This window comes from Chinchilla lanigera, unplaced genomic scaffold (assembly GCF_000276665.1).
Source record: "Chinchilla lanigera isolate Chin_1 unplaced genomic scaffold, ChiLan1.0 scaffold00128, whole genome shotgun sequence".
In the NCBI taxonomy this organism is placed as follows: domain Eukaryota; kingdom Metazoa; phylum Chordata; class Mammalia; order Rodentia; family Chinchillidae; genus Chinchilla; species Chinchilla lanigera.
This window is the reverse complement of record NW_004955529.1, coordinates 3276432-3299870: the sequence shown is the minus strand read 5'-3', so window position 1 is coordinate 3299870 and position 23439 is coordinate 3276432. Positions and strand designations below refer to the sequence as shown.

General features: G+C 37.9%; 1 protein-coding gene across 2 annotated transcripts in view; it reads left to right on the top strand.

The window, feature by feature from the left end:
* Positions 1-3365: 3365 nt before the first annotated feature.
* Positions 3366-23439, top strand: part of Rps6ka6 (ribosomal protein S6 kinase, 90kDa, polypeptide 6) — a 180854-nt gene continuing 160780 nt past the window's right edge. Inside the window, exons 1-2 of one of the 2 annotated variants that reach the window (XM_013507539.1) lie at positions 3366-3428; positions 3812-3894. In XM_013507539.1, the coding sequence (XP_013362993.1) occupies positions 3817-3894 (78 nt within the window). In that variant the 5' untranslated portion in view covers positions 3366-3428; positions 3812-3816. Of the gene's footprint in view, positions 3429-3470; positions 3895-23439 lie in introns of those variants that run through there. The other variant, XM_005410079.2, reaches the window with a different exon arrangement.

Sequence of the window (23439 nt, the reverse complement as noted above, 5' to 3'; positions counted from 1 at the left end):
CATACTACACTTGATCTTAGCGAAAAGGCTGAGCAGTGATTAGGTGATACAACTTTTCACAAATTGTCATGAAGGCTGGATGAGTTCATGAAGGACATACGCCTGGTGAATAGTAGGCTTTATATAAATAGTAGTAGTTATTATTGATTGCTATTAAAAAAAACTGTATAAGAATGCCTAGGATAGGGAAGAGGCAATAGTAAGTGCATTGATCTTATTGGAGTATGTGGTGCTAGACAGTAAAGATGAAGCTAGAAAGATAGTACCTGGATGGTGAAAATGTCTTCAGTGAGAGACAGGGGGTTTGTATATTTTACTGGATGTGATGGAGAATCTTTCAAGAATTTTTTTCACTGTGCTTACACTGGGGAAGATGATTTGGCAGGCAAGAGGAAGCATGAATGAATGAATGGATGAATTAATTAATTAATTTAAGACAGGTTCTTGCTGTGCAGTTCAGGCTGGCCCTGAACTCACTTTGTAGTCCAGGCTGGTCTCGAACTCAGGGCAATCCTCCTGCCTCAGCCTCCTGAGGACTGGGATTAGAGGCATGCACCACAACACCTAGCCTGTCAAGCATAAATTTAGATTCCAAAAGACCAAGTAGAAAAGTAGAACATCAGTTCAAGTGAACACTGATCTGAGGCAATGGGAAAGAAGCAGACATTAAAAAATATATGGGATCGAGTTAAAAAGACTTGATAACTCATGAAGAGTTGTAAGATAGTAGAGGCTAGTAAAAGCATAGAGTTGATGAGGGTTTTTAAAATTTTTATTAGTATGTTTTTGCAACAAACAATGAATATATTCATCATAGGGTATTGACACATCTACACACCACATCTTGATTCTTTTTACTTTCTCTTCCTGTATTCTGCCTCCCCTCTCCCTTCTTCTCTTGGTCCCATTCCTATTTGGAAAAGATCTATCTCCCTGTTTCCTATCATCTGTCTTTTATTTCACTCTTTAAATTATTTATACATTCAGTTTCTCATATAAATCAAACCGGGCAATATTTAAGCTTGTTTTTTGAATCATACCACTGAGTTCTTCATTTTACCACTAACCTTTAGTTAACTATATATTTATAAAGATATTTCTAATTCACACAGCTTTAAATACTCTATCAAATTTATGTATTACCTTATAATGGTAAATGTTCTAAAAAGAATATTTAAGCTACTTCAGTTCTAGTACCTCTCCCTCAGCCCCCAGCTTGTAACAGAACATTATATCCTTACACCAACACTTGTGTGTAAATCTTGCCTTATTAAAAATTGTGTCTTATTTTGTTAAATCATTTTGTTGAAATCCAATTCTATATTTTGGAAAGGTAACAATGATTTTATCTTAATTAACAAGAATTTAGATTTTTTTTGAAGATCTGAAATCCTCATTTTATATTTCCTATTACTTGTTATATCATTATTTATTTATTGCATTTATTCAATACATGAATCTGTAAATTAAAAAAAAATTTAAGCTTGCGTGTCTAACTTATTTCACTTAACAGTATGGTTTCAGGATGGGGCTGTTTTCTTCAAAATGTCTCAAATTACCTTCTGGGTCTGTTTTCTTCAAAATGTCTCAAATTACCTTCTGTATGATATATAGATAGATAGATAGGTAGATAGATAGATATATCTTTATCCATTCAGTTGATGAGTATATGGGCCTCCTCCATAATTTATGTATTAAAAATTGTGCTACTATAAACATGGATATGCATATATCACTGTAATAGGATGTATTTAACTCAGGAGTATACTGAGAAGAGGCATGGTTGGATGAAACAGAATTTCTTTTTTTTCTTTTTTCTTTTTTTAGTTTTTTGATGATGCTCCATAGTGATTTCCAAAGCTTTTGTGCTAGTTTACATTTTCAACATCAATGAGCAAGGGTTTTTGAGCAGGGGAATGAGACTTAGAGTAGAAAATGATTGTCCTTAATCACAAACACTTAGAGCTCAGGCAGACATAAATTTATTCAGTTGCTTGTACATGTACAGTCACACATTTTCAAGGTTTTTTTTTTTTTTGGTTTTTCTCCGGTACCGGGAACTGAACTCATGACCTTGCGCTTGCCAGGCAGGCGCTTTTGCCGCTGAGCTAAATCCCCAGCTCCTGCATTTTCAAGGTTTCTAGCCCCATGCACTCACTACTTTCTAAGCTTTCACTTTTACAGAATTATATTCTAAACCTCACTTTCACCCTGGATTTGAAGCAAAGTAAGTGGAAGCACAATTAATGATCCTTATTTCTAATGCACGGCCAACTTCCATGTCCAGCGCTTCGTTATCGCCCAAAGCCCAGTGGTGAAATAAACAGGAGGCACAGTTCAGTGATCTTCAAGAGCACAACACAACAGCCCTAGATGTACAAGGGTGAAATAATATGTGTGTTTTGTGGAATGTTGGAAACCTCTCCAAGGTACTGAGCTGCCTTAGCCTCTCTTACAATTGCACTTACAGGTCTTTTTGAAGAATGAGAGGTGGAATAGCTCTTTTAGTTGGAGTTCTACAGTGTTTTACTGAAAAGGGTTTTGATCATCCATTTCCTGTGTAAGAAACTGACTACTTCATCACCACTGTATTGTTAAGAGCTGAGTATAGTTTGGGGCTTAGTGTAGTAGAGAATTATGACTTGGAGACAACATGAAGATTATAATTATTGTCACCATGAATCCAGTATTCTCGTAGCGGGATGAGAGACAAGTAAGTATCGGACACCCTGCTTTCCTTGCCGCAAGAAGAGTCCAATTAGAGGCCTCTGTGTGTGTGTGTGTGTGTGTGTGTGTGTGTGTGTGTCCACTAGAAACATGTGCTATCAGTAGTGGGGGCAAACATTGGAGCATCAGAGGGACAAGCAGGGATTGGGTTCCTAGTGAGCACAGGTATGTTATTATCTTTTAAAAACATTTTCTTCCCTCTAGCTTCTACGGGAGTCATTTATAATAGACTAAAATTCTGTCCCAAGGATTTATCACCAAGTATTGAAATAAACGTGGTTTGGTATAGGACCACAGTTTTTCCTGAGCCCTGAAAACAGTTACTCCTATAGTCTTCCCCTAGCCCTGAGTCCTCAAACGTTGAGTGGGGTGTTCTCTGTTTCCCGCAACCTTTTTGTGAATTCTCCCCTGAGCAAGACAGTTCAGTTGTCTTGAGAGAGCCTGCTGAGCATGTGTGAAGAGAACTGCGCATGCTCGGTGGAGTGGGCAGGTTTACCGAGACGCCAGCAGTGTCTTTTACTACTCTTCACCCGCCTCCCCCACGCAGCACGTCCCCTCCCTTCTTTCCCACCATCACCACGCAGTCCCCCGCACCCACCCCGCCCCTCTATTCCACCCCCAGCCCCACCCCCACCGCAGGCTGGGGAATCTCCATTGACGTTCGGGTGACGCCGCTGTAGGGGGTTCCAAGCGCTGCACAGGTAACGCTGTAGCCGCCATATTGGCAGAGCGGGGAGCCGGGAGCGGGGAGCTGCGGGGGCGCTCCAAGAAGCGGGGTGACGGGGCGGGGGGAGTCACTCACTGTCTAGCGGCCGACAAGCGTGCGGCAGTAGCGAGCGCGAGCCGAGCGGCCGCTCTCGCGGACTCAGCACGGAGTTGACTTCTGCAGAGGAGCAGCAGCGTGCGGCGGAGACTCGCAGCTCCCAGCGTCTGAGGGACCCTGAGCATGGGCAGTGGTCGCTGAAGGCAGGGTAGGGGCTTAGCGGCGGTTGCGGCAGCGAGGGCAGTACCAGCGAGCCGGCTTATTAGACAGGATGCTCGGCTGCGCTGACAGTCGGCGGCTCCAGTTCGATTTTTCCTGAAGGGGCGATGCTGCCTTTCGCTCCTCAGGACGAGCGGTGGAACCAAGAAATGGAGGTGTGCGGCGGCGGCACAAGGAGTGGCGAGGTTAGTGTGGTGGCCGAGATAGGCTGGACCCAACTACCCTTTTTATTAGAACCCTGGCCGTGGCCCGAGAGTGAAAGAGAGCAGAGTGCGAGGGCAAGCCCCCTTGAAGCTGCCGGGGGGCGGAGCACTCGCTACCCAAACTGTGCTGTCCTTGGGGAGGCAGCAGGCTCCAGCGTGCAAAATGAGTGAAGCCGGGTCCGGGCATGGCCTCACAGGCCGCGCTGGAATTGTAAGTTTCCTCACTTTGCAATTTCAAGTGAAACTGACGGGAGTTCAGAGTGCTGTGGGCGGCTCCGCGCGTCCCTCTTTCACCACCTTGCTGGATTTGCTCTCTGGGAAAGCTGGGAGGTAGTGGTGCTCTACAGGTCACTGTTGAACCCTGGGCGTTTTATAAACCTGGTATGACAAAAACAGTAAGGTGATGAAGTAAACGTGGGGACCAGTGTTCTTTGGTAACTTACCTTTTTTGTATCTGTGTGGCTTATTATAGTTTTGAACACCCCAAGTCTAGACTGGAGGCTGGGTTTATCTATATTCAGGTGATGGTCTGCTGTTCATCTCCCTTCATCTTTACCACTTGCTGTAATCGCCCCTTTGGTCGGTAAAAGAAGAGGCAGAGTAAACCTCTGCCCTCACAGGACGGATATTTAGTAGTAGCAAGGTCCAGTCATAATATTTTGTTTTCTCACTCTGTTCTGTTCGGCTTTGGTTCACTGCGCCGTGAGAAATTAGATGTTCACAGGAACTTTGTTGTTACAAAAAATGGGCAGCGTTTAAACACAAAAACATGTCTATTGTGTTAGAGTATGGGATGGGATCTTTTTCTGGCAACCTAATAGCATACTACTCCGGTAGACGCCACCATACACCTCCTAAAAATATTTAATGAATGCCACCAAATTGATTCACAGTAGGATATTTTGAGGTAAGACACCCACTCCTTGACATCTCAAGGGTGCAACTTTGTGTTCTAGTACTTGCGCTATCTTTAAAACCACGTTTTGAAATGTTATATGGCTATGTTGTTCTTTTTTAAAAAAAATTGTAACTAAACTAGGGTTAGACTACATATTGGAATAGCATGTAAGAAGAAATGGAATGGAAATAAATTCAGAAGTGTGCTGAAGTTGAATCCTTTATACTTACAGGAACATTGTAGGAAATATTTTATTAGTAAACTAAGCAATTCCAAAACACTTTTTAATATTTTATATCTCTTAAGAATGGGAACAATGAAAAGGGGTTAATTTCTTGAAATATGTAAACACTGACTTATTGCCTTTGTTAGCAAGATTGTTCAAGAGGAAAGGGAGTTTATTTCATGTATGCAATCTATTGATTTATTGTCACAGACATTTACTTCATAAAAACAGTTAAATGTTTTAACATAAGGGTGGGATGAAAGATGGGGAGCTTTTCACATACCTACTACTTTGTTAACTTTCAGTGTATTATGTTCAATTGTAATTACCACATTTTTTATTGCTTGCAATACATTTTTAGATATTGTACAGATTTAACAAGTCTCTCTACCTCAGCAATTTGGAAACATATTCAAATGGAAATTGTTAATCCTATGAAGTAAAATGAAAGGTAAAGATAATGTGGTTTATGTAGTGTTTTTAACTTTTTTGTCTAAAACAGTTATGATTACTTAGATTTAACCCTGCAAGTGACTTAATTAAAAATACTGTAGGTGAAAATTTAATCCTCCATTTGACAGATCACTTGAGTATTTAGAAGAGTTTTTATTTGTTTTAATGACCATTCATTGATAAGAAGTGAGCAGTTTCACTTCCCAGAATTTTACATGCTCATTGATGTGAGCTTTAGAAATGCTAAATTTTGAGTATGAACTTTACAGCCTTCAGTTGTGGTAGGTTTTAGGACTAAGGTGTTTTCATTGTATGATTTTCATTTTTTAAATGTGGTAGAATCTTTACAAAAAATTTAGGTAAGAATCGGTTAAATTTAATGGCATAAGAAATAATTGCCAATTTGTGTGTGTTGAACTCTGGTAGCACTAAAGATTATAGACATTACCATATATTTTGCAGTTATTTGCCCCGCCTTTTATCAGTCTTGCTTCAGTGGTGTTATGGTTTAGATATGAAAGTCTCCTATTCAGAAGTGAGGATTTTGGAAAGTGACTGGATCATAGGGGTGCTATACTCATCAGTGGATTACACCATTGATGAGTTTATAGCTGACATTGCTGTTCAAAGTTGGGGCCTGTCAGAAGTGGCAGGTCTCTAGGCACATAACCTGGAAGAGTGTATTCTTGTCCCTGACTCCTCCCCCAACCTTTCTGTTTCCTGGCTGCCATGCATTGAACAGCTTTCCTCTGCCATGTCATTCAACATGCTGTTTCTGCCTTGAAACCAGCAAATCATGGACTGAATCCCCTAAAAATCATAAGCAAAGATATACCTCTCCATCTTTAAGTTGTGGGTGTTGGATATTTTGTCCTAGTTATGGAAAAGAGACAAAGACAGAAAATTGGTACCAGATGTGGGGTCATTTCTGTGACTACTTGATGATGTAGTTTAAAATTGTTTGGAACTAGTTTTGGGGACAAGGTTGGAAAGGCTTGGAAATGCGGGCTAGCAAAATCCTATTGTTAGTCACTTTCTTATCCTGAAGACACACCACCGGACTCATAAGGAGGAGAGGTGCAATTTTGCTCATGATTTTTAATGGATTCAGTCCATAGTTGGCCTGCTTCAGGGCAGGAAGGGAATGCTGAAAGGACCTGGCATGGAGGAAGAGTGCTCACATCAAGGCACCTGGGTAGTAGAGAGTAAAGAGAAGGGCCAGGGAGGGTTGTGTATCCTTTTAGGTCACAACCCAGTGACTTGCCTCTTCCCAACAGCATATTCAGCTCTGAACCTGTGATCTAATTATCTTCTAATAGGCTTATCTCTGAACATGTGAGGCCTTGCTGGGACTTCCTATATCTAAACTGTATCACCCTAGAATGATGTAAACAGAATTTAACTGGTGATTCTGTTTTAATCTCAGAAGATCAAAAGGGTAACGGGAATGTGAATAATAAAAACCAGGCTCATGAAGTTGCAGAAAGGAATGAGGGCTGTATTGGAAATGACTAGAAGCTGTTCAGGTTTCATTTTGGCAAATAATTTTTCTATGTTTTGACCATGTCCTAAGACTTTGTGTGTGGCTGAGTTTAAGGTAGAGGAACCTTAATCTGGTGGAGGAACTTTCAAGGCAGCCCAGTATTAAGGCTGTACATGGATATTACTGGCTGCCTTTAACCATCTTATTTTCCCACTGGTGGCAGACCTTGGTGCTGTCCATTGGTACTAGTTTTGCAGCCGTGCAGTATGAAAGAGCTGTGATGTGATGAAGGCTTTCACCTGTTTCAGAAGTCCTGTGAGGCCATATAGTATGCCTGTGAGAGGGCGCTGAGTATCGCTCTGATAGTGAAACCAAAAGTTCAGTGGGAATCCCAGGAAGTTAGAGATGTCAGGAATGAGGAAGATCCACGGAGTTAAACTACAAGCAGCAAATGTCCTTTATTCTTAAAGGAGTGCAAAAGGCGAAGTGTCCCCCTTCAGTAACTGCTTCAGGCTAAGGAGGGGTATTGATCCTGGCTAGCCAGGAACTGAAAGTCTCATCTTACTGATCTAAAGGAGATGTGGGAATATCTGTTGAAGAACTATTATTTTTGATAGTCTGAAGAAGAGGGAAAGGATATGGGAGATATTAGATTACAGCAAGAATGAATCCTGTAACAGAGGAGAATACCAGTGTACAGTATCATAGCCAGAAAAATGAGACCTTTCTTCCCACCAAGTTGTTCCATGGAATCAGGATGCTAGTCCATCATTAAACCTTACGGCACAGACTGACACAGCATTGATTTGTGAACATAGATCATGAAATGCAGATGACACATTTGCAAAGTTGTCAGGAGTGTACACAAAACACTGTGTTTTGGTAATGGCACAGGTTCCCCCTTGTGCTGCTGTTAGAAACGCTATTTGGTTTGTAGAATGGATTTTCTCATCACTTTTACTTCCAACTTTAATAATGGTGTGACCTCAATGTGTATAGTTAGTAAGAGATTCAATGTGCTACATTACGTCCTATAGTTCTATTGATATAGGAGAAATATAACTCCCAATCTGCAAGATGGCAGGTGTGGCCAGTTCATGTCCCCTGAAATTAAAGAATTAATTCCAAGGAACAATGTAGGGTAAGAGTAGGAAAACTTTATTGAGAGATAACTTTTAAAGACAGGAGGGGTCCTGTCTAGGTTGCCACCGAGGCCCTTTGTCAGGGGTAATTTATACAGCAAAGTCACAATGTGGGTACAATGTGGGTCAAACTATAATCAACCAATAAGATCACAAATACAGTGGTGCTTCAGTTTATGAACACTTTTGTTTGTAAACAGTTTGTTCTGCAAACAGAAGCATTTGGCAAAATTTTGCTTTTGTCAACTCTGCGTTGAGTGACAAACCCAACTGTGCCCATCTTCCCAAAATGAACACAAATGTGGCCATCTTTTCCAGAATTATGGAATGAATTAAGTTCATGAACCAAGGTGCTGCTGTGTAGCTGCTTAGCCAATACTGATCATTGGGGAAGCAGGGCATATATCCAGGGTATATGGCTGACAACATTTACTTTGGCTTATCTTTGGCTTCTAAAACAGGAACATTTTGGGGAGGGATGGGTCTAGGTGTTGTAGTTACCCACCTGGGTGTCTGTGGATTTAAAATGCCCAATATGTCTAGTGATCAGTGATACTGAACATTTATTCATGTATTTATTTGCTATTTGTACTTCTTCATCTGAGAAGTATCAGTTCATTTCAGATGCCTATTTTGGGGTTGGGTCTTTAAATTTGGAGGATCTGACTTTTTTGAGTTCTGTATTTATTCTAGATGTTAGTCCTTTGAAGAGTTGCTGGTAAGTATTTTTTCCCATTTTGTGAGTTGTCTATTGATTCTATTAGTGGTTTCTTTTGCTCTGCAAATGCTTTTAATTTGATGTGATCCCAGTTGTTGATTCTTTGTAATATTTCCTGTGTAGTTGGTGTTTTGTTCATAAAGTGTTTGCCTACACCTATGTCTTCAAGAGTTTTACCTATCCTAACTCAACATCACCGATCATTCTAGAAATGCAAATTAAAACAACACTGAGATTTTATCTCACTTCAGAAAGAATGGCTAGCATTAAGAAATCAACAAATAGCAAATGCTGGCCAGGCTGTGGGGAATAAGGAACCATTTCTCATTGCTGGCAAAAGTGAAAACTGTTGCAACCAGTATGGAAATCAATATGGAGATTCCTCAAAAAACTAAAAGTAAAGGTTCCATTTGGCCCAGCTGTTCCTCTCCTGGGTATCTATCCTTTTTAGAGTTGAAAGTATGATACCCCAGTGATACAAACATACCCATGTCTATAGAAGCACAATTTATAATAGCTAAGTCTTGGAAACAGCCTATATGCTCATCAAAAGATGAATGGACAAAATATGTGGTACTTATGTACAATGGAGTACTACTTTGTCATAAAGAAGGGCAAACTTGAGTCATTTGTAGGAAAATGGATGCACCTCAAGACCATAATCTTAAGTGAAATAAGTTGGACACACAATTTTAAATATCAAATTGTTTCTCTTGCATAAGAACGTTAAAGGGTAAATTTGAGAGCATAACTGAGGATAGATATTGGGAAATAGGAAGAACATGTTCAGATGGGAAGAGGAGCAAGGGAGGGATCAGGGAGAAGGGAAGGAAGAGAAAGGAAAAAAAGAATAGAAGGAAAAATGGAAATAAAGTTTGTATAAATTGCAGAGGGGAAGAATAGTTGAAGGGAGGGGAGGGGAATAGATAAAAAGTATCAAGATATATTATGTACATGTACAAATTTCCTGTGATGAATGTGATCAGTATGTATAACAAATATGTACATATAAAAAATTAAGTTAAAATAACCATTTGAGACTTGGTCTCTCCATTCCAGTTCTTTCACACAGTGTTTAAAGTAAACTTGGATCTTTGAAGGGACTGGTCAATTTGCATTATAATTTCCTGAAAATTCAGGATCTTAGTAGGCTGTACCTCCTTTCAGGATCTCAGTAGGGAGTGGCTGCATGTGATGGTACCTGAGGAAGTTTATTTTTTGTCCCAAGTTCTAATTCAGTATCTGCTCTTAATTTTATCAGTATAGCTGGTCACTCCCCTCTATATCAGGCCTTTCTACTAGCTAACTGCCTTACTCATAAGCCAAATACAGTGAGCAAATGATCATACCAGTGGAAAATTGATCTGGTTTGTCATTGTCTCAAGACTAGCAGGAAAGCTGGCTGATTTGTGGTTTTAACCCAGCATTCTTGGACCCTAATATACATCTTCCTATCTACCCTGGGAAGAACCAAGCCATAAGGTTTGTACCACAGTGGCACTGGGTACCGTTTGAGATTGCCCATTTTATTCCAGCTTTTATTCTCCAGTCAGTAGCGAACAAGTCAGTATCTCATAATTATATCATAAATATGTTTTTTTTGTTGCCATCTAGAGGCGCTAAGTAGGTGTTCCCCTTTTGTATAATTAAAAGCAAGGTTTTAATTTGATGTTATGTTTGGTCTTTATTGTTTTGGATATACTTTCTCTTTGGGTATTTAAAACCAAGTCAAGATGAGACCTGTGTTAATCAAAATTAATCTTTCTCTCATTCCTTTTGGTGCCACAGGCAGAGCTTCTTAGCTCTTTCTGTTTTTCCTCTATCAGTTGTGTCATCTGTCAGGGTGAGTCATGATCTTTGCTAGACCACATGGCTTCCCTTGGAAACATCTTTGGTGACCCTCCACTTAACACAGTGCACACTGGTTGACTCTTGTTATCTGGGGTCCGTCCATCTCTCTGCTTGGGAGGTTGTGTGACTCACCAGAATTGCAGATCCTGTAGAAAAATCTCATGTCCTTGGTCCTTATTGACCTTGGAGTGCCTGAACAAAAATATTAACTATCATCTTAGCCCAGTTACCTTCCTAACTTTGGTCTCCAAGCCATAGTTGTTGAACACCCAGAAGGTCAGTTACATCAGTATTGAATTGGGGACAGTAAGTTTAACTACTATAATTTCATCTGGATATCAAGCAGTTTGAAATATAAAATATAGTCAGAGAACTGTTCTTTTAATCAGTCATGGCTGTCTTAGAAGTCAAGTTCCAAATCAAAGTTGAGATCTCCACAGTCTCTATGTTTTCATTTAGATCCCTTCATGGTTGCCAAGATAAAAGTTACCAGGCTGTGTCTAAGGTTCCCTAAGGCTGAAATAAGGAACTTAACCCACACTTTTAAAATAAGTTTGTAGGTTTATTGACTCCCATCTCAGAAAAAGAATTTTTAGATCACCTCAGTAAAAGATACATGAGAAGATTTATTAGATATCGAGACATAAGACACACTCTAAAGTGAACTGTGTGTGCTCAGAGAAATGTGGCATTGAGTAATATGAATATTTCATGAGTTAATGAAATCATTATTGGAGTTTGTGCACTTAGGTTTTTTGTTTTGTTTTGTTTTGGTGTGGGAGTGCTTGGTTACTTATGGAGGTGTTGATTATAGGATTTCAAATCATGCATCATATATTAAAACTAATACTTTATATTATTTTTTAGCACTACTGCTTTTAAGAAAGTTAGTTTTGAGAGTGATAAATAATTTTCCACTGATAAAAATGAGTTTGAGATCAAAACTACAAACTTAATAAATTTAATCAGGATAGCAACTATCAGTCACCTTCTCACAGTTTGAGAAGATTCAGTCAATGTTCTGCCTGCTTAAGCACAGAAATAGTATGGTGGGATGTCCTAAGTGGTCACAAGCTGCTCAAATCATGGCAGTTAGGAAGGAGAAATAGAAGGGAAGAGCCAGAGTAGGAGATGTAACCTTCCAAGTCATGCCCTCAATAAAATGCCTCTAACCAGGCCCCCATTCCAATGCAAGTCAGCTACAGTATCCACATAATCCAATCACCTTCCGAAAGCCCCACCTCAGAGCAGGTAAGAATTTGAGGAGCATTCTAGATCTAAACTATAATAGCAACCATATTGTAGATTGGGAAAAAATGTGTGTTTTAAGTATTATAAGACCAGATAGTAATGGAAGAAAGAACTTTGGTGGCTGATAAATCTGTTCCCACCCTACTCCCATCTCATCTAGCTGTGTGCACGTTACCTAAGCTTTCTGAGCCTCAGTTTCTTCACCTGAAGATGAAATAAATGCCATTTTCAAAAGTTGTTATGGAAGGGAAATACAATCTTGGGTTTAGTACACCAAACAAATTATTTTGCATAATAGATGTCTAGCATATAATAGTTTCTTTTCCCAGTAAACTCTGATTGTAAATTATATTTAAAACCTTGGCATTTACACAGTTATGAGCACTTTTCCTACCATGAGAAGTTTTTCTTAAGACTTCCTTTGTAAATATGATCCCTTCATTTAAGTATAATGAAGCTCTCAATGAACATTTGTAATCACAGAGTGATTGAGGATAAAATATGAGGTCATATTTAGGAACATTGTGAAGGACAGGAAGAGACAAGTAATTTCATAATTATAAATGGCCAAAGAGGTGTTTTATTGACATTTAATGGTTTTTTCTTTAATTTAAAACTCTTGTTACGGTAGGAATTTATTAACATTCATTAAATGCTCTTTTCAGTACAGGCAGTACAGAACAAAATGGTGTAATATAAAATCCCTACAGATACACCACAAGAATGGCACATCTTATCTGCATGTTTAAATTCAGAAGGACAACACAAGGATGTGTGGAAATTATTATTAAAGGCACAAGATAATCACCAGTTGGGGGATGGTGGTAGTATTTGAAGAATGAATTTGTTTATGCCTTTTGAAGTTGGTGGAATTTGAAAAGGGCATTACAGAGTGGCAATATTTTCACAAGAGATAAAAGGAGCATACTTCATGTGAATAGGGGACAGTATAACTCAAATAATAGAAGTGCTTTGTAAAGGAGAGATCTGATATTACTAGGATCTATTGGGTATGATTAAACTGCTTCAGTGAAATGTTTAAATTTAAAAAATTACAGTAAAAGACATATTGCCATTAATCTACTTTAAAACATTCCCCCTCACTTGTAATTTCCTGAAGCAGTTTATAGTTTTTGTTTTAGTCAATTTCGGTCAAAAACATTATGGTATATCTTCATCAACTTATTTATAAGATTTAGCACCATGTAACTTCTAACTCTTCCCTAAAATCAAAATGACCATGAGAGGTAAATATTTTGAATCTATTCAAGACATTGAGATAGTCACAAGAGCACAGCTAAAGACACTGAGAGGATTTCTAGAAGTGCTTCAGAAAGTGGCCGGAATTATGGGATAAATGTGTTTTAAGTAAGGGAAAATCTTTTGAGGGGGATTAATGGCAGTGTGTCTTTCACTGTAATAAGTTTTTAATTTATTTTAAAAATAAAAGAAGGAAAACATATTAACAAGCAGACATCCATTTACAAAATAGCATAAGAACAGTACAAGCAATACAGAGTTACAGAAAAAGTGGTAGAAAATTAACAATAGTTGTTGTATTACATATTGATATCTTCAAAGTGGTTTCTCAGGAAAACAAATAGAGACATGCAAGACTGATGAAATAATCATTAACTGTTCCTTTTAGTAAAGCAATAGAAATCAGTAGTTCAACTATGTTAGCTATCCTGTATATACATATATACATAATTTCCCCTTCTTTCTTTTCTCTTTTCCCTCATTTCAGTTGGTTTTTACTTTTGAGCAGTTTCCTTTCATTTCACAATGTCTATCATACCTCCTATTTTTATTCACTCTATCAGGTTCTTACACTAGTGAGACAATACGTTGCTTACACAGTGGTCTAGTTTATTTCACTTATGAATATGATCTCTAGTTGTGACCATTTACCTGTAAAAGCCTCGAGTTTATCATTTTTTATAACTGAGTAATATTCCACTATATAAAAGTACCACAGTTTTTTTATCCATTCCTCAGTGGATGGACATTTGGGTTGCTTCCACAATTTAGCAATTACAAATTGTGCTGCTATGAACATGGATGCACATATATCGCTGTGATATGATGTTCCCAGATCTTCTGGGAAAATACCCAGAAGGGGAATAGCTGGGTTGAATGGAACCTCTAGATCTAGTTTTCTGAGGAATCTCCAAACTGATTTCCACAGTGGCTTCACCAGTCTGCGTTCCCACCAGCAGTGGAGAAGAGTTCCTATTTCTTCACAACTTCACCAGAATTTGTTATTGGTTGATTTCTTAATGCTAGCCATTCTTACTGGGGTGAGATGAAATCTCAATGTTGTTTTAATTTTCATTTCTCAAATGACTAATGATGTTGAACATTATCTCATGCCTTTATTTGCCATTTGTATTTCTTTATCTGAGAAGTGTGTATTCATCTCAGCTGCCCATTTTTGGATTGAGTCTTTGAATTTGGGGGGAGCTGATATTGTGTAATTCTTTATATGTTCTAGATAGAAGCCCTTTGTCCAAGGGACAGTCATCTAAAATTTTTTCCCAATTTGTGGGTTTTCTTTTTACTCTGCTGGTGATTTCTTTAGATGTGCAGAAACTTTTCAGTAGGATGAGATCCCAGTTGTTGATTCTTTGAAGTATTTCACGTGCGGTTGGTTTTTGTTCATGAATTCTCTGCCTACCTCTATGTCTTTAAGATTTTTGTCTACTTTCTCTTCCAATAGATTTAGTGTTTCTGTCTGAATATTGAGATTTGTGATCCATTTTGACTTCAGTTTGTTGCATGGGTGCAATCTCACTGGAAGAACGATAGTCTCTTTAATAAATGGTGCTGGAAAAATTGTCTTTCCACCTGCCAAAGACTGAAAATAGACACCAAAATAAATTTTTAAAATACAGCTATTCACCACATTTTGTGAAAGTAATGTGTAATTTTGTGCCGTGAAAGTAGTGATGTGAGATGAGCTAGGAAGTAGGTTAAGTTTAGGCTGCAAGGACACTGTGTAGGCTTTTGTTTTATTTTATTCATTTATTTTTATTTTTATTTGTTTATTTGTATCTTTTCTGAGACAGAGTCTCATGTAGTTTAGCCTGGCCTTAAACTTACTATGTAGTGCAGGCTGTCCTTGAACTCATAGCAATCATGCTTCAACACCCCAAGTGCTGAGATTACAGGTGTACACCACCACACCTGGCCTTTTAAAAACTTTCATTAGTATGTGTTGTCAATACAGGAAGTTTACATTCATATTAGGCAGTAGCTACATGTACATAATGTATATCAATTCTTTTTCAATGCCCTTCCCTTCCCCACCCACCGTTGTCCATATCCAGATCCTTTCCCTGTTATCATTGTTATTGTTAATATTATATCAGTTAATATTTATGGAATATAATGCTTATATTACTTGTGGATATTTGGTACATGTATATGACACATCTTAAATCTTTTTACTTCTCCTTTTCCCCTCCCCTCACTCTCAGTATCATATACCCCTTCCTGTTTGCAAAACAATAATTTTCATTTCCTTCTATCAAACTTCTTTTTTTCCAGTGCCAGGAATCAAACTCTCGGCGTTGTGCTTTCCAGGCAGGCGCTGTGCTGCTGAGCTAAATCCCCAGCCCCCTTCTACCAAACTTTTTTATTTTGTTCTGTATTTGTAGTTTGCCTTATGCAAGTAAGTGATAGCATATGGCATTTAAACTTGTATGCCTGATATATTTCGTCTATTTTCCAGGTGTAACCATTTTCCTACAGATATCTTGTATTTATCCTTCTTTATAGCCAGGTAGTATTCCATTGTATATAAATACCACATTTTCTTTATCTATTCATGTAGTGAATCAGCCTGCTCTGGGCTAAGTCCCTTTTCAGGAGTTCCTGTATCAAACTTGTCTATGCTGGATCTAGGTCCCTGCCCAGGTGATACCTGTGGGGAATCAGCCCACTCTGGTCTTTCCCCACCCAGGTGCCACTTGTAGGGACCTACTTTTGCTAATTTGTCACCCTGACCCAGGGGCAAATGAGGATAAAAGACAGACACAGAGTCAATTGAGCAGGCAACCAGGGGCCTCTTGCTTCTAGTAGGCAAAGGAGCCCTGAACCTCTGGCTCAATCTGCTTTTATTCACTCAAACATGGGTATAAGCAATTAAAGTAACAAAAGATTCTTTTCCCTTCCATTATCTGTTAGTACATGGCCAGGTTAACAACCTAATCTCAGGTGTATTGAGTTTTCCCTAGACCCTGCAACATGCCATCATTTCTCATGTGTGCTCACGGAGGAGGCCAATGAGACCTCAGTTGTCCTTAACTGTTTTCCCATGTCTCCCCTGTTTTGTTTTTATAATAACAATATCTGAATATCAATCACTACCATTCATCTCTAGGGGAAGTATGCAGGTGCAACCATTCTATCCTTTGTTTTGAGGTGTAGCCTCCAACAATTATACCTCTACCCACAGCTGCAATATATCCATATTAGCTCTTTTCCAAGCGCACAGCCCTGTTTGCCCTGTAAGAAAGTACCCCTAACTGCCATGAGGGGCAATGGGTGAGGACCATTTTGGCTTCTGGCTGAAAGAGGTCATAGTTATGAACTGCAGTTACAGACACCCCCAGAAGACCCATTCATAGTCCCTCACCAGGCAGGCCTCAATGTTGGATGACTTTTTCTGACTCCTGGATATATTTCTTCAGTTGTCCTCAGGGAGAATGCTCTCACTCAGGAGGGTGGAGTCACACTCATCCATGGGTATCCAAACCATTTGCCCATTTCCTGCAACAATACAAACAAAACTTGCCCCCACACCAGCAGGGTTCCCAAATAACCACAAGAACTACTTGGAATTTTCTCTTAGGCTATGCATAACTCATGCTCCATCTAAGCCTGTTTAGTGCCTACAAAAAGAAGAGTAAAGTGCTGCTGAGAATTGACAGCAAACAACGCACTGTCCATATAATGCACCATATAAGCTCGAAGGAATTTCTCTCAACAAAATACATTCTATCATTGCAAATGTTTTCCCTTAATTTTAATAACACTGATGCAGCTGAAAGAAACTTTCAATGAGTCTTTGGTTGATCAGTATTGCATTTCTATATGTTTTCATGAGAAGCCACTTTGAAGATATCAATATGTAATACAACAACCATTGTTAATTCCCTACCACTTTGTTTGTAACTCCGTATTGTCCATACTGTTCTTTTGCTATGTTGTAAAATGTTGTCTGTCTGTTAATGTTTTCTTCCTTTTATTTTTAAAATAAAAAATAATAATAATAGTAACACTGACGCAGGTTAGGACTACCTATCCTTTCCTGTGGCAAAGCCCTTCATTCCCTATGATAGTTTTCATTGGTTTCCATCAGTCCCTGAAAATATTTTTCCTTAATTTCAACAATACTGACGTACTCACTTTCCCTTAATTGACACACTAATCCCCCCAAAATATTTTCCCTTAATCTCAATGATACTGATATGCTCACTTTCCCTTCATTGATACACTAATCCCCTAAAAATGTTTAAAAACCTTATTTTCAACAATGCTGACACTGTTTCCTTTAATTGACAGACTAGTCCCCTAAAAATATTTTCCCTTAATCTCAACAATACTGTCACTTTGCTTTAAATGACACAGGTTGAGACCATCCCTCATTCCCTGTGAATCCATCGGTTCCCTAAAAATAGTAAAACCCTTAATATTAACAATACTGACACACTCTGTTGGCCCATTTGGGGGACCCAAAGGAGATTTTCATGGGTGAGGTCCCCAGGTTGAAAAATGCACATGTACAAGACATCAGCAACAACAATATCCAGCATGGAGCAGAGCACAGGTGCACAAGAGCAAGAGCCCAATGGCCTCCTGCACCTTTATTGTGTAATTCTCATACAGGTTGTTATCTCATATTTACATTCTTACATAGTGCTGTAATGAGCACATGTGCTATCTCATTACTTTTGAAGCAGTCTGACCTTGTTTATCTGAACTATCAATTGACAAATTTTGCCCCATGACTCTGGCTGCTGACACATTTTAATTTTAATTCTGAATTTTGTGCCATTATTCTGGCTGAATTTTCTGTGCACAGTCACTTTTTTTGGCCTTTTCTTTTGCCCTTTTATCCTGGCTGAGAATATATTCTATGTGCACTCGCTTTTTTCTTTTGCTTTTTGTTTTGCCCTTTTACCTTTGCTAAGAAAGCTTTCTGTGCTCGCTCACTTTCTTTTAACTTCTACCTTGGCTGCTTTTTTTCCCTTTCTTTTGCTCACTTCTTACTTTCTGAAATTTCTCCATGCACACTTGCATTTCTTTTCTTTTGCATGTTACCCTGGACCCCCTTTTTCACATTTCCTTTCCTTTTCTTTTGCTGTGGAGCTCCACATCACTTACTCACTAACCTTTCTGCTCAGGGCAGAACTTCCCTGGTCAGGTGCTTTTTCCCCAGTATAGGTTTTTCAAGTCTCTGCTCAGATTTTTCCAGACCTCAGGTACTTTGCCCAGCTCTGGAGTCCCTGTTTGGGTGCCACTTGTAGTAAACTGGCCATCACTGGGTTAAGTTCTTGTTCAGTATTTCCTGTATCAAACTGGCCTATGCCAGTCCCATGTCCCTGCTCCAGTGTCACCTGTGGGGAACGAGCCCCCTCTGGTCTTTTCCCACACAGGCACCACATATAGAGACCTAGTCCTGCTGTTTGTCACGCTGATACAAAGACAAATGAGAATGAAAGACAGAGTCAGTTTAACATTCAGGCAGCCAGGGTGCCCTTGCCTCTAGTAGGCAGACAAATGCTGAGTGTCTGGCTCATCCAGCTTTTATTCACTCAAACATGGGAGCAGGAAGTTAGAGTAGCATAGGATTTATGTCTTCCATTATCCATTAGTACATGCACGTTGTCCATTAGTACTTGCCCTTTCCCTAGAACCTGCAATGTGCCCTCATTTCTCTTTTGTGCTCACAGAGAAGGCCAATGAACCCTCAGTTCTCCTTCACTGGTCTACCACATATTCATTTGTTGTTGGACATACAGGCTGCTTCTAGGGTTTTATATTTTGAATTGTGCTGCTATAAACATTAGGGGGCATGTGTTGCTGTAATATGATGTCTTTAACTATTTTTGGAAGATACCTAGAAGGGAAATCCTGGGTCAAATGGAATTTCTAATTTTATTTCTTTGAGAAATCTATATACTGATTTCCATAATGTTTGTAGTAGTTTAAATTCTCACCAACAATGTGGAAAATTTCCTTTCTTTTTGTACCCATGCCAACATTTATTATTCTTACATTTCTTGATGATTGCCATTCTTTGTGGTGTAAAATGAAATCTCAGTGTTGTTTTACTTTCCATTTCTCTAGTGACTAAAGATGTAGAACATTTTTTTTCATGTATTTATTGGCTATTTGTACTTAGTTTTTGTCTATTCAGTTCACAGGCTTATGTTTTTCACTAGGTCTTTTATTTTGGGTGGTCTGTATTTTTTTAATTCTTTATATACTTTAGATATTAGTCTTCTTTCTGAGGAGTACCTGGCAGAAATGTTTTTCCCATTCTGTAGATTGTCTCTTCACTCTACTGATTTTTTCCTTTGCTGAAAGTTTTCAATTTGATATAATTCCCTTTGTTGATTCCTGCTGATATTTCTTATACAATTAGAATTCTCTTGATAAAGTCATTTCTATACCTATGACTTCAAATACTTTACCTATTTTATCTTCCAGTTGGTTCGTGATTTCTCTTTTGATGTTTAGATCTCTGATCAATTTTTATATTAGTTTAGTACATGGTGAGAAATATGGCTCCAGCTTTAATGTCCCATATCTGTCTGTCTTGTCTATCTACCTACCTACCCACTTATCTACCTACCTACCTGCCTACCTATTATCTCCAGTTCTCCCAATACCATTTGTTAAATAGGCTATTTCCCCTGCAGTATATGTCTTTTTGATTTTTTCTCAAAGGTCAAATAGCTGAATGTGTCTGAGCATGATTCAGTATCCTCTGTTTTGTTGCATTGATCCATGTGTCCATTTTTGTGCCAACACTGCTGTTTTTTCTTTGTCACTGTTGGTTTGTAGAATAACTTGGAGTCATGTATTGTGATGCCTCCTTTTTTGCACTTGTTGCTCAGTATTTCTCTTGTTGGGTGACTTCTAGTTCCATATTAATTTTAGAATTCTTTAGTTCTGTGAGAAATGTTGTAGGTATTTTGAGATTGTGTTAACTATGTATATACCTTTGGTTGTATGGCAATTTTGACAATATTGTTATGCCTGTCCAAGAACACAGGACATGTTTCCATTTTCTGATGTCCTGTTGAATTTCTATTATCAAATTTAAAAAATTTTCATTATTCAGTTCTTTCACTTCCTTGATTAGGTTAATTCCTTTGTGTGTAATTTTTCTTGCTGTTGTGAACAATATTGTTTTGCTAATTTTTTCTTCTTGAGTTCACTATTGTATACATGAATGCTAGAGAGTTTTTAAAGCTAGTCTGAGAGTTCAATTTTATTTTGTAAATGGGAGCCACTGAAGATTTTTGAAGATGAATGACGTTATCAACTATGTGCTTTGAAAAATAATTTATAGTAGTGTGGAGTATGGACTGAAATAGTGGAGATACTGAAAGTAAGAAATATCAGCCAGAAGGTTATTATGTTAGTTGAAATAGTAGTAAGGTTTTTAAACTAGGGCAAGATTAGAAAAATAACTGATAGGGGAGACATGGTAGAAATAGACTAGCTGTAATTTAGTAAATGATTAGATGTTAAGGAATATGAGGGAAGAAAATAAGCAATGGTGGCAAGAATTTATTCAAGTCCACAGGTATTTAATGTGTGTGTGCCAGTATAAGTCTATGATAGCTACTAGACTAATATGAAGATAAATAGATCTTTGGCGTATAAAGAAAATGAAAACCAAGTTGAACTTCTCTCATCTCTAGTACTATCTTGAACAATAGTAGACTACTCTATAGATTTTTTGTCATGTGTAGCGTACTTGAAATCTTTACCTCTGAATGTAAATGCACTTATTGCTAGCAAGTTTTCTGAGGTTTTTCTAGGTGCTTTAGGCCATTCTTGATTTAGCCATATTCATCTTAAATAGTGAGCATCTGATAGGTATAGAGAACTATTCTGAAAATAATGACCAGTGCTTCCTTCTAGAATGTAGAAAACAAAACACAAACGTCTGTATTTCTTCTATGCTTTTACCAGGTCTATGTGGAATAGACAAGGTGAAAAGTTAAAAGGGCCCTGGTCACTCCTCCGTACATGTGCATTCACAATTCTTCCAAGTATAGCTTTGAACATTAGTGGTCTGTCAATATTTAGGGCAGTCTGTCTGTCTTTCCATGCCTTGATTAGTTCAGCAAGCGAGCTAATCAGTACTTCAGTGGTCCATAATAAGGCTTACAATGGTACAGTTGCTTTCTTGAACCATATTGTTTCAATATTACCCCCTTATAGTCTCTCTCAGCTATAATTTTGAGGAGGAAATCAAGATATTTTCCTTTCCAGTAATTGTTTTTTTGGTTAGTGCTTTTATTATATTTAGCAGGAGTTCTGATGATTTGGCAAGAATATGGAATCTTGAAGTAAGTCTTTTAGTACTTTGTCAGGATTTGCCATATAAAGTTTATATATTTATGTTCTTTCCAAGGATTATTTACTGTTTTTGCTAATTGCTTATTTTTCCTTGTCTACTTTATTTCCTTTTCATTTACTTTTAGATGTGAAAAGAGTTGGACAGGAAAGAGATTTAGAGCTAAGCTGTATCTGCTTTTCACAGATGATAGGCATTTTTTTCAGGTGCCCTGATGGCATTCTGTGTAGCTGATTTTACGGTTAGATTTTAATCTCTCTATATACATTTGGAATAGTTGTTGTGGTATGTGTGTATGAGAGAAAGAATGAATGTGTGTATTACTTACATAAAGTATTTGAGATGGTGTATGGGAAATAAAATCCAATAAGAAACTCTTGATATTCAGGATAAGGGAAAATATAAAGTAGTAAATGTACAGAAAGGGTGGAAGATGGAGGTGGGAGGTGAAAGAAAACACAGGTAAGAAGGCATTAGGTGTCTATTACAGCTTGTTCTTGGGTAGGCAGAACTAAAATGGTGAAAATGGCTATACTTCTAAAACGGTTATATTGATTTAACATATAGTTGAATTATGAATTTGGCCTTGAGTTTCATTAAGCTGATTGGTTTAAAGTCTGGCTATGTATTGGATTAACCTGAGAGTTTTTTTAAAAAAAAGTATCCATACCAATGCTTTCCTCATAGATATTCACATTTAACTGATCTGGAGAGGAAACTGAGCATCATTCCCCATATGATTATGCTATACCGCCAATGTAAAGAAACAACAGTTGTGGCCAAAGTAAAAAATGTCATGTAGTTTTCACTGTTCAACAAGAGAAAAGCCTATTAGTTCCTAAGCTGACAAATAGGAAAATATAGTTTCTATGAATTGTGATTTTGTGTGTGTTTTTTAATCCTATCATTGTTTTAAGATATGAATTAAGGCCAGAGGAGGTATCTGAGTTGTCTTGTATGCTCTTGCTGTTTAGTTTTGGGAAATTTGGATTTCCATAGAGTAAAATCAAAACTTTAGTTACCTAGCTGATTTTGATAAAGAGTAGCCATACAGTTAGCCCATTGAATAACCTATGTACCTCATGGTTCCCTTAGTAAGAGCATAGTGACTGTGTTTTGAATAACAAATGTCATTCTACTTATGTTGACAAAAATTACAAAGACCAAAGCTAATTGCCATTAGTATATAACTCCTCTGCTGGCCTAGCAAGTGGGTAGGGACAAGCTTTAAGAGGAAATATAGCAGTTTTAACACTCAATATAACTATTTTACCCAAAATGATATGCAAATTGATTCCTATTGAAATATATCTGTTTGAGCAATCTTTCATTCTTACATCTGGTAATCTGAGCAATGTAGTTGAGGATAGTGATATGTAATGTAACAACCACTGTTGATTTGTATTATTTTGCCTTGAGACCCTGTATCACCTTGAATGTTCTTGCTTTGATTTGTTTATGTTTGTGATACTGGTATGCTGCAACTGTTCTATTTTTTATTTGTTTCTTTCTTGCTCATTTACTGCTCTTTTTAAAATAAAAAAATAAACAAACATTAGAAAACAAAACAAAAAATGAAATATATCTAAACTTAAGGGCGAAAGTTCATGCATTTATTGAGCATTTACTAGGTAGGAGGCACTATTAAGTAATTTACATAGATTATCTCATTCAGTTTTATTCACTCTTCAAAACAGATTTGTAGGACAAGTGCATCTTTTTAACAGATGGGAAATAGGCAAATCAAAGGGAAGAGCATCTGAAATTCAAAGTTAGAATGTTTTACAATCATGAGTTTTTCTTTATATATTGCAGTCTTCATAAAAAAAGACAACATTGAATATACAAAGTGAATACAGATAAATTGTTGGTAGCTTCTTAAATCAGCAGTCAAATATACT